The 12,614-nt window shown below is 39.4% G+C and overlaps 1 protein-coding gene across 6 annotated transcripts in view; it reads right to left on the reverse strand.

The window, feature by feature from the left end:
- Nucleotides 1-1,296: 1,296 nt before the first annotated feature.
- The window catches only part of epha7 (eph receptor A7), a 306,360-nt gene continuing 295,042 nt past the window's right edge, over nt 1,297-12,614 (reverse strand). For all 6 annotated transcript variants that reach the window (XM_087981480.1, XM_043685242.2, XM_043685236.2 and 3 more), the window contains 3 exons: nt 11,161-11,354; nt 9,314-9,469; nt 1,297-3,552 (listed from right to left, as the gene is read on the reverse strand). In XM_087981480.1, coding sequence (XP_087837606.1) covers nt 3,438-3,552; nt 9,314-9,469; nt 11,161-11,354 — 465 coding nt within the window. In that variant the 3' untranslated portion in view covers nt 1,297-3,437. The remainder of the gene's footprint in view (nt 3,553-9,313; nt 9,470-11,160; nt 11,355-12,614) is intronic.

Raw genomic sequence — 12,614 nt, forward strand, 5'->3', positions numbered from 1 at the left:
CAGTCATCCTGTCTGTTTAGTTTTTGCCTTTACGTTTTACCGACTAACAGTAGAAGTGTTCAGAACATGGGCACAGGCCTCGATCTCACAATATCATGTTTAAAGCCTGACTACCTCCAAGTATAGAATTTTTTGTTTCTTTTGTAAAATTGTGATCCCAGAAAGCAACGTAGTTATGTCTGTAATGAACAGAACCAATCACCGGGGTGTAAACATATGTTTTCCAGTCTTGGAGAGGAAACAAATCAATTAACATGGCTGATTATCAGGGATAATCTGCTTTGAATGAAATGAGAGGCTCTCATTGTATTTGTTTGAAGTAGATAGTTCAGCATGATCATAAAACAATAAGAAATAAGAAACTGGCAACTCAAGCCTAGTCCATCCTCCAATAGGATTATGGCTTATCTACATTCCCCAAGTCCACTTTCCGGCCCTCTCCCTGAGAGTGTGACATTCCACAAACTCGCACACCTTTGTTATCTGCACCCTTTCTAAAAATAAATTGTGTTCACTGTGCGTCTACAATGTGTAACTTCTAATCTTATTTCATGTATTTTACATGATATTACAATTACTGCAATGTTTAACTTTTAACTTGTTCTTTCTTTCTGCCTTGTCCTTAAGATTCTGTACTTTTAATTAAGATGGTGCCTTGTGTGGTGACATTATACACTTTTCATCATACTCCTGTACTTTTGTACTTGACTACACGTGACAATAAAAAAAATCAAATCGCATAGGACCAACACCATCCCAGAAATTCACAAAACCTATTTTCTGCTTCAATGTTGCTAGGTCCAACCCTATTCCAGCTATCTGTGCTTAAAAATAAGAAGCAGACACTCCAGTGCATTACTGAAGGATCTGAAGAATTCAAGGTGCTGTCATTTGGATGGGACATCAAACTGGTGGCCCACCTAGTCTACAAGATGAGTGTGAAAGACCTCGTGGCACTATTTTGAAGAAGGACAGAGGAATTATTCCCTGTGCCTTCGCCAGTAATTTCCTTCAATCAACATTACAACGAGATAGTATCGAGCTATTATATTCCTGTTCATAGAACCTCACAACACATAATTTTCTCTATAACCATACTTTAAAAAAATACATTGGGGCAGGTATCCTGATTCATGAGAGACTTACATTTATCTAAAATCTTTCCTTAATTCTTTTTTGAACTAATAGTTTATTTATTGGTGGCAGTTTATTACGGCCGGGATTATAGAATGTCAAATATAACCATTGACAAGTACAATATAACAACCAAAATCAAACCACTAGATATCATGGAAGCACTTTTCAAAAAATATATTTACAGTCTTTTACAAAGAATTGAAAAATAAGACCATGAAAATAACCACAAAAAAGCGAATGAAATATTTATACACATTCTGAGTTAACAGAGTACAACAAATTCTGGCGAGAAAAAATGTTGTTATGAAATTATACTGGTTCCTGACATTCTGTGGGAGTTCTGCTAGTCTTTTCCCATTAACTCAAAAAGAACCTTCAACCTTCTTCTGCATTGTTTCGCTGAGCTACTGTTGCTCCTCCTAGTGTTCCTATAAATCATTCTTAGATCCTCCCCCCACCCTCCCTCTGCAGAAAGTCAGGGCCACTGTTTCTGAAACGAATAAAAATAAATAATAGAATGCATAACACCCCCAAAAATGAGAAAAACACAATTATAAAATCACTGTACATGATCTGAAAAAGTCAGAAAAACGGCATCTCTTCAGAACTTTTCTTTTTAGACAATGTTTGCTACTCTACAATTTTCTTTGGTCCTAAATGTGATTTTCCTTTTACTTATTATGTACAACTGAAAATAAATGAGTTGTCTGTGATTCTCTGTCAGTGAAATAGAAAAATATAGTGCATTTTCAATGTGTATTGAGTTCACTACAGACAGACCTGTGTAAAAAATGACAGTATAAATAAATTACAACTTTTACATAAAAGCGTTCACATCCCACAACACAAGTAGATGAGAGAAGAATTCTGATTTGAGCCATGGGATATCTCATAATACAATCAAAATCAACTTAAACAGCGCCACTCTTTGGAATCCTCTAACAGTCAGTGCTGACCAGGCGACCATCATCCCTACTATGGTTGAGTAAAAACACAAGTGAGAAAGATTTAATGAATAGAGGAGTTGTAGGATTGTGCCAATCACAAATTCCTGGGTGTGAACTTTGCCCCACATTCCTCTAAGGGAAGACATTCTGATCAGAGTTAAAAAAATGTGATTGCTTCAACCATCTCTAGGTCCTCCTATGGATTCGCAGATTGTGGTCACCTTCTACATAGGACCTTTGGATTGATCCATATTCATTCTATGCCCTAAGTCCCCACAACTCACTCATGAATTCATTACCTAATGTCAAACACAAGACTTCATCCATTCCTTTATCCGACGTTATGTTTTGCACTTCATGGTTCTCTCTCATCTAAGGCTGGCCAAATCAGGTTAATAATGGGATGCCTGCCTTTACCATTCATTTTATGATTAACTGCAGTGTTTTGATGCAGTTCTTCCTAATTTTATAGTTAGAATGTTTTCGCAATCAATATATTTGCTAAAGTACCATGCTCTGAGACTTGGACTAGCTATATTTACTAAAAACAAAAATCTGATTCAAAGAACGTGAACCTCATTTTGAGGTCTCATTGATTAAAATCTTAAGGGACAATGGAAGGCTTAGGAACGGGTAAATTTCTGCTTGTAGTATATTGAAATAATTTCACTGACACTAATAAATAATACGTGGAAATGTTTGAGGATGCTAAATATATACCAAACAAGAAAAGTTATTAAGTTTAAACTAAATTGGTTCTACCTAATTGGTTCTACAAGTGGCACAGAAGTTTTAAAATCAAATGTATAAAATAAATGAGGAAGATAGAGTTGGGTTGCTGATTAATTAAGAGTCTAGGACAGGGACAACCTTCTTTGGCTTCTGCCCAATGTTGCAGGTCAGGAATGAGAAGACGGCTGAATGAACACCATTCAGCAAGCACAAATCTCAAAAACAATTTAATTGATTAACCATAACATGGTGGATGCCTTTCACAAATATAATCAATGTAAATTGATATGTACATTTTTAAAAAGCCCAGTAGACAAAAAGGTTAGAACGCTCAATGTTTTTCTTTTGTTTTGTTTTTGTATAAAGTTCTAAATGTTGCAGGTAGTAGTTTCTTCATAATGTGCATGTTCCAGCCACTCTCATTATGCACTGTTATACATCCTCTTTGTTTCTCTTTAGGTGGCTTAGAGGAACACTGTCGCACATCTTCCCTTGAATCTCTGATCCACAATAGGAAGGAAGTTAGAAGAATGTTGGTACTGACAGTACGTAGCAGCAGATGGTGGACTTTCCTCCAAATTTTCAGAAAGTCTGTTCCCTTTGCGTGAAGAGAGAAATGATCTACACTTGGATCCCTGTGCCATGCAAGTGCAGCATCTGGGCTCTCATAGTCTGAATGCTGCTCAGGATTTTCTTCTGGTGGCCAACTAATGTAATTCCCAAACTCAATACATCCCTGTATAACAGAAGGGCATATTGATGAACAATGCAAGGAGAATGCAATATATTAAGTTAAAACTATACTTCTGAAAGAGAATAATAACATTGGAGGTGATCAGAAAGTAGAAATGAAATGCATATATTCATTGCATCAAGGTTGTTTTCCCAATTGGATCCTCTTACATGTCCTTTACTGACCATTTTTATTAGCATCTCCCTCTTGTGCAAATGCCTGTGTCAATTTAAATTTTTCCCAATGCCTTCTAATTCAGCAACCTCCTTCAGAAAATTTGCAATAACCTGATGGCAAACCTAAGTTAGACTTTCAGGTTAGATTTAGCTCATAGCTTAATGTTGGCTGATAGCACCACAGACTCTGTATTTCAGTCTCCTGAAGACCTTCATTAATTTTATTGACTTCTTTAATCATTTTACACATGCTGCTACCTATTTTTTTACCCTGAAAAAGAGCACACTTATCCACTAAATTTATCTGTACACCAGCAATTTGTTTGCCTTTATAACACCTGCTTTGAATTTCTGAGCACTGCCAAGTATTTTGTCAGCTGTTGATTCCTTCATTTGGTAATCATATTTACTATTTTAGCCACTGATCTACATCGCTTTGCATTTCTCAACATCAAACACATCTTGCCATTTCACTTTTCAGTGGTGTGTCTGCAGGTCATTTTGAATTTCACCTTTTTAAAACTGCTCATCCTGCTTTCCCAGACAAACTGGAAATATCTCTAAACACAAGATTTTAATTGCAATGCCTTCACTGAGGTCATTTATACATATTATGAACAACAGTGATTACTAACAGTCAATCCCTGCAGCGTTTAAAGGTCACACTGTCCAATCAGAAATGCTGCTATTAATAACTGCTCCCATTTTCCATTATCCACATAATTTGTTCTTAAATTTACAACATCCTTGCTTTTATTGGAGCCATAAGATTATTCAGTAGACTTCATCAAATGCTTGTTGAATGTTAAGACATGCAAGGATATATTTTCCATGTTGGTGTTCCTCGAGTACATTTACACACATCAGGAGACTGCACACCCACAGCCCGTCACTTAACGAATAGAACGTTATAAGCTGTTGGAGCACAATTTCTCTTTATGTTCTCCCAACAAGCACAATGCTGAATTGAGACAATTTATCTTACAATGTCTTCCTTACAGAGTCATTTAGAATGGAAACAGACCCTCTGGTCCAACCAGTCCATGACAAACATAATCCCAAACTAAACTAGTCCACCCTGCCTGCTCCTGGCCCATATCCCTCCAAACCCTTCTTATTTATTGATTTATCTAAATGCCTTTTAAATGTTGTAACTGAGTCCACATCTGTCCCTTCATCAGGAAGTTCATTCCACATGCGCATCACCCTCTGTGTAAAAAAATTGCCTCCCATGTTTTTGTTTTAATCTCTCTCCTCTCACCTTAAAAATATGTCCCCTTGTCTTGAACACCCCCATCCTAGGGAAAAGACAGATACCATTAACCCTATCTATATCCATCATAATTTTATAAAGCTAGGTAAGGTCACCTCTCAACCTTCTATGCTCAGTAAAACAAGTCCCAGAAGCCTTTATTTATAACTCAAACCTTCCATACCCAGCAACATCTGGTGAATCTCTTCTGAACCCTCTCTAACTTATCAACTTCCTTCCTAAAACAGAGTGACCAGAACGGGATGCATTACTTCAGAAGAGGTCCCAGCAATGTCCTGTGCAACCTCAGCATGACTTCCCAACTCCTATACTCAAAGGACTGAGCAATGAAGACAAGGGTGCGAAATGCCTTTTTGATCATGCTGTCTATTTGTGATACAAGCTTCAAAATACTATGTACCCGAACCCCTAGGTCCCGCTGTTCTACACTACCCAAGATAATTATTAATGTGTTAGTTATGACCTGCTTGTATTGATTTGAAGGTACTGTATTTACTATTATTAAAAAACATTAATTGACTCCTTTAGAAAAAGTAACATGATTTTTCCTTTCAAGCTTTTGTTTTGCAGCATTAGTTGTGACCTTTTTAAATCATGACTTTAACTAAATGTTTTCTCATCTATTTAGAATGTCACTCCATCATCACTGCCTCAACTTACACCCCACTTACAAACCAACTCCATACCCAACAAACAGTTAAGATTTTATACCAAAGCTTCTTCTGCTTCCACCCTTATGGCTATTATTAGCTTTATATTTATTCCATTTTGTCCTTCAGTTTTATGAAAATTAACTATTCAATCTTTTAATGATTGTTCAAATCTGATGACAATTTTTAGTGTAAATGCAGATGTCGTTTAAATGTGGTTTTTAGAGCTATGGCTGTTGCAGAATTTTCTGAGCATTTTCTTCGATACTTGTCATACCCTGTGTTCAGTCCTAGTCCTTGCTACAATAATACATGTCTGCCCACGATAGATAGGTCATTGGAAAATGCACATGTCATATGGAAACAAGCAGAATAAATTGACCCACTTGAGATCCAAGGCTTGCACTTTTATCTGAGTGTAGCTTGCATAAAAATTATGTTCGAAAAAAAGATTTTAGTATCACAAAACTAGAAAGGAAATTGTTTGATTACTATTCCTGGGGTTGCTGGGAGAGGAAGACTGCATGATAACAGGTAAGAATAGGATTCAGTTTGGCTGTAATTGCTGAACAGCTTGTCAATAGTCATTACAAAGCTATGTATTTGAATTGCAGCCATTTGGGCAAGACATGAAAGAACTCTTAATGCCATGGACAGAAATAACCGGAAAGAAAAGAAAATTGGAAGAGGAAGAAAGGCACAAGGACATGTGGAAGATTATGATGAATCATAACATCAACTTAATGGATGTGAACAGCACAAAATATCAGAAAGTTTTGGAGTTAGAAAACAGCAAATGACATTGATTTGAATTTGTTCTATTTACAGACAACTGACGCATGTTAGAGTTGATGCAGAGAAAAGAGGCATAAATCTGAGTCAGCCTAATATCAGTGATGAGAACTTTTATTTAATAGTTTAATGGAATCTGGGTAAGACTGTCACTTGACCAGCCAGAAGTCACTACTCAGAAGGTAAGACTGAATGACCTTCTTGCCAGTTGAATGGCTTGCTAAGCCATTTCAGAGGGAAGAAGTAGTCAACCACATTGTTGTGGGTTTGGAGTGACATATAAGCCAAAGCCTGTAAGAACAGCAGACTTTCTTCTTAAAAGAGCATCTGTGAACCAAATAGTTTTTACTGCAATCAAAGAACTCGGTGGTCACCATTACTGATCCTAGCCTTTTCCTCTTCAATTCTCTGCTAAAAGTCAAGTCTGACTCACAATGTAATGAACTCTACCATGGGTAAAGTAAAGGGGTAGGTTCTGTGATATTATCAGGAACTCTGCCTACATATAGACTGAAATTAGCTGGATGGTCAGGGCAGATTGGAGTTGCTGACAACAAATACAGTTACATAGATGTGGCAGCTAGGAGCAATGACTGGAGATGGTAGATGTTTTATTTCAGATCTGTGAAATTGTTGCCAGCCAAAAATGAATAATGACATCACAATGTCATAAAGTAAAATCAACAAATGCTTACTGTAACTGTGAGGTCATTTTTCTTGACCTTTTCACTTAGCCATTTAGTCTACCATTTTTAATTTTAAAAAAGGCTGGGGATTTAAGTAACTTCACAGTGTGACAGTTCTGAATGTCATATCTGCCCCTTGTAAGCATTTATGTCTATCCATAAGTTTGTGATTGCCACATCATGGAATATGGTAGTTGCAAAGCAAACCATGGTCTGTTTAAACTCAGCACTGAATTGTTCTGCTGAGTTAGGGATTCACTCAAATTAGTCACATACCTCTCCCATTCTGAGGAAGGGTCACCAGACCCAAAACGCTAACTCTGATTTCTCTGCACAGAAGCTGCCAGATCTGCTGAGCTTTTCCAGCAACTTCTGTTTTTGTCTCACATCTCTTTCCCATTCCCTTACTGGTAAAAACTGGATCAGTTGGAAATGGGGTTGGGTCTCTAGATCCAGATAATATCCACCATTTTTAAAATGTTCGATAATCTTCATGATTTCATGAGAATCTGGCCCTAAGCTTTCATCTTATTTGTATTATGATTCATTTTAGCTCCTGTGCATTTTTTTTCACTTTTGTACACTATTACTAGCTTACAACTCTGCATTTTGACAAGACAGTTACCATGTTGGAATATTTGTGGTAAAAAACGGAACAAAAATATTAGGCCACAAATTAATTGTAAAATCTTTGTCAACACTCAACAGCTTTATCCAGCCGACATCCGCTGACATTTCTGTCACCTCCAAATGGACCCCACCACCAGAGATATACTTCTCTCCCCACCTCTTTCCGCTTTCCACAAAATCCGTTCCTTCCGTGACTACCTGGTCAGGTCCACGCCCCCCAACAACCCACCCTCCCCTCCTGGCACCTTCCCCTGCCATCACAGGAATTGCAAAACCTGCGCCCACACCTCCTCCCTCACCTCCATCCAAGGCCCCAAAGGAGCCTTCCACATCCATCAAAGTTTCACCTGCACATCCACCAATGTCATTTATTGTATCCGTTGCTCCCGATGCGGTCTCCTCTACATTGGGGAGACTGGATGTCTCCTCACAGAGCGCTTCAGGGAACATCTCCAGGACACCCACACCAATCAACCCCACCGCCCTGTGGCCCAACATTTCAACTCCCCCTCCCACTCTGCCGAGGACATGCAGGTCCTGGGCCTCCTCCACTACTGAAACCCTCACCACCCGACGCCTGGAGAAAGAATGCCTCATCTTCCACCTTGGAATACTTCAACCCCAGAGCATCAATGTGGACTTCACCAGTTTACTTATTTCCCCTCCTGCCACCTCACCCCAGTTCCAAACTTCCAGCTCAGCACTGTCTTCATGACCTGCCCTACCTGCCAATCGATCCTATCGATCCGCTCCACCCTCCCCTCTGACCTATCACCTCCATCCCCACCCCCATTCACCTATTGCACTCTTTGCTACCTTCTCCTCAGCCGCCCCTCCCCCCCCCCATTTATCTCTCCACCCTGGAGGCTTCCTGCCTATATTCCTGTTGAAGGGCTTTTGCCCGAACCGTCGATTTTCCTGCTCCTTGGATGCTGCCTGACCTGCTGTGCTTTTCCAGCACCACTCTGATCTAAACTCTGGTTTCCAGCATCTGCAGTCCTCACTCTTGCCTAGCTTTATCCAGCTGCCTCTTCTATCTTTTGCTTAAAGGATACCATTTTTATTTCGCTAGCTTGCTTTTAAAATATTTTCTTTTTAATTAGATTTAAGGCACAAGGAGCTGAATTTAAAACAAAACAAACAAATTAGAGACAAAATCAAATTACATTTTATTGCACAGGATTCTTAAGTCTTTTGGGTCTGCATAATGCAATCCCATCTTTATCATTGTAAAAATGAAAAATTAATAATGTAGCCTGCAATGTGCAAAGGAGTGTTATTTCCTCAGATCATTGGCACAGTTTATTATGAGTAATGAAAATAAATACTGCTCTTATCACAAGAGACCAGGGATTTTTAACTTATGTTTTAGGAAAACATCCACCCAATTTTATTGAAAACCAGTGGTCTTGCCCCACACAGTCTATTTCCTAAACCAACTACTGAATGAAAAACAATTGGCTTTATTTTCATTCCCTTTCAATACAAATAGCAATAGCATGCCATATCAAATCAAACTGAAACAGTCAGAGGTTTATTTTTCAGTGATGAACTCACTCAATAGTCATCCTTGCTATGGATTCCAATGTGCTATACCCTGCAGCTGTGAAGTTATCCTTGTACCGTTCCATCTTGATGGCTTCCAGCCAGTCACCTACACAGCGGAAGGATGTGAAATCAGGCGTATTCTGATCTAGAAGAGGATTAATTGGCCTGTAAAGGACAGGGGAAACAAGAGTCATGAACACAGCTAATATATACAACCATTACTGCATTTTCTATTGGTTAAACATTATAAAATGTGTTACTCATAAATGGGCTAAATTACATAATTATGAATATTAAAATGTAAAGTGAACCTCAAGACCCTTCAACACATGTAACTTCTGTCGAACTAATCTGTAAACATATGGTTATGTATGAAGAGAGATTACATACACTGCCAGGGTTCTTGCTCCTGACCACTACCCATTAACCTGCGCTTTATAGAAAGAGCATCTGGCTATCAGGTAAGAACAAGTCTAAACTCAATCTTAGTAGCCCTTCAGTTGCATTTCTTTCTGATATTCATTAGTGGCATAAGAAGACTGACAATTAGAAAGGTGCTAGAACATTGCTGAAGTGCAGTTCAACATGGAAAGGGAAGACAATGTGGAATCAAAACTTTACAATATACATAACATTCAACATTGACAACAAGGATAAAGGTTCTCAATCAATGAATAAACCAATGTGCATTTAAACAAAAAACAATGTCACATAATACTCTGATTAGTTATATTCTTGAAGAAAGTTGTATAAAGCAAATGATGAATAACAGACAGCATAAGTTTCCATATTAATTTGCAGGTAAAATTATGTTCATCAGGTATCTTAGCAATGTCTTCCTCAACATGTCAGCCCTGATTTTAGTCTAATTTTATCCACTTCGCAGTAACTCTATGAGTAAGACACCAATGGACAGTAAGATTAAATATGTAAAAAGACCACTGAATATGAGTATTTCCCACGATCGCTAATCAGATTAGGGGACAAAACTGTAACCCTTAAAGTTGTAATCTGCCAGTGTTTCTGGAAGAAGAGTCTTGGGAAATCCCATTGACTTTTGTACCTGGAAATATGTTATCACCCTACCATACTGAGGAACCAATGCCCTTTTTTAAGAAGTAGTGAGTTTACCCTAGAGCATGAAGGGGGTTAAATATTGTTTCCAAGCAGCTGGTTCAGACACCTTACAAATGGTCCCACTCAATAATGACTCTGAATTATTTCCAGTGTATGCTGGACATAAAATGTTAAGTTATGCATAACATCATAAAACAGGCAATCACTTTAGTGGTAATGAAAGGTCAGTGGTGTTTTTAATATTTTTGATCACATTCCTTCAGCCTCCACACATTCTTTTGTTTCCATCATACACACACAATGGGCAGAACCTTCCTGTTGCAGTGTGGATCTTTCAAGCAGCTATGAAACTGGTGAGCTATCTGTGACACACCTTCTGAGAAAAGTCTTCAGTATTTTCTATCAGCCAATTAGCCACATGATGGTCTCAATTAGCAGGACAGTGAGAATGGCGTCTGTGGATTCTTTTGCGGGCAAAGCGTAATTCTGGTGAGATGGGAAGGCGATGGGATTTGGAGACTCTACCACCGCACTAATCTCAAATCCAAGCCCTCTCCCTCCATGCCCAGGCAATTATGCCCCATGAGTGCCTTATCACATCTGAGGTTTCACTGGCAATGACCCAAAGCTTGTATGCCACCTCTTAAGGTCCTCTATGATGACTAACCTAATACCTTGAAAATTGTAGATAGAGCTCATTCACTAGTGATCAACAGTGCCATTAATATCTTAATAACCCTTCAGTTACTTGGAACCCAATACAACTGACTTATGCTCACCTACTGCAGGTACCCTGGGGAACCTTCAGACTGTTTGGATTACGGATCATTTTGTCCAGGATCCCAACTATTTGATCGAACTTGGGTCTCTCACTGCGTTCCTGCTGCCAGCAGTCGAGCATCAGCTGATGGAGGCCAGGTGGACAGTCCATGGGAGCAGGGAGGCGATAACCCTCCTCAATAGCTTTTATTACCTAAACAGGAAAGGGACATTGTACAGGCAGAAGTGAACTCATGTGTGGGTAAAACAAATGATTGCATAAAATTTACTGACAGCATAATGATAATTCACATCCAGTTTACAAGCTATACACAAATCCAATTTGAACCCTAAAATATTGAGTGAAAAACTTGGTTTCTTCTTGAGAAAAATGCTCTTGTGCTATCTCTACTTTATTAGCTGAAAGCAGCAAATAGTGGTTTAAAATAGGAAGCCATTCATATATCAGGGCTTACAGTGATTGATATTATTTTAACCAGGAAGCCATGCCAACTCCGAAATGTCTTCTTCTTGGTACTGTGCCCCCCACTTGCCCACACTCTACTCCTGGCATCTTCCCCTGCCACTGCAAGAAGTGCCCCAAAGGATCCTTCCATATCCATCAGAGATTCACCTATATTTTCACAAATGTCATCTATTGTTTCTGTAGCACCTAATGTGGTGTCCTCTACATTGGGGAGACAGGACGCCAACTTGTGGATCGTTTCAGAGAACATCTCTGGGACACCTGCACCAACCACCCCCACCACCCAGTGGCTGAACACTTCAACTTCCCCTCCTACTTCACCAAGGAGATGCAGGTCCTGGGCCTCCTCCATCGCCAAAGCCTGGAGGAAGAATGCCTAATTTTCCACCTTGGGACCCTGCAACCACATGGGACTAATGTGGATTTCACCAGTTTCCTCATTTCCCTTTCCTCCATCTTATCCCAGTCCCAAGCCACCAACATGGCACCGCTCTCTTGACCTGTCCATTGTCTTTCCCACCGACTTGCTCCACCCCCCCCCCTGACCTATTACCTTCTCCCCACCTTCATCTACTTATCTCATTCTCAGCTACCTTCCCTCCAGCCCCACCCTCCTCCCATTTATCTCTCAGCTCCCCGGCCCACAAGCCTCATTCTTGATGAAGAGCTTATGCTCGAAACATTGATTCTCCTGCTCGTCAGATGCTGCCTGACCTGCTGTGCTCCTCCAGCCCCACACTCTTAAATCTGATCTCCAGTATCTGCAGGCGTCATTTTCTCCTATTCCATAGCGTGCTGGTTGACATGTGTCTGCAGTAACTGCGACTGCATGCCATGCATTTTCATGCCCCAGGAGATTGGGAGGTCAACACATTGGATACTCAGTCTGATTGTGTCTTTGAAGACTCACCAAAATCAGGATTTACAAGGTCTTCTGATTTGTCGAGGTCAGCAGTGTTATGGTCATGATGGTGATAGTGAGAAAAC

Source organism: Chiloscyllium plagiosum, unplaced genomic scaffold, assembly GCF_037043375.1.
Source record: "Chiloscyllium plagiosum isolate Xiang-an unplaced genomic scaffold, Cpla_swu_hap1 HiC_scaffold_3, whole genome shotgun sequence".
Classification (NCBI taxonomy): domain Eukaryota; kingdom Metazoa; phylum Chordata; class Chondrichthyes; order Orectolobiformes; family Hemiscylliidae; genus Chiloscyllium; species Chiloscyllium plagiosum.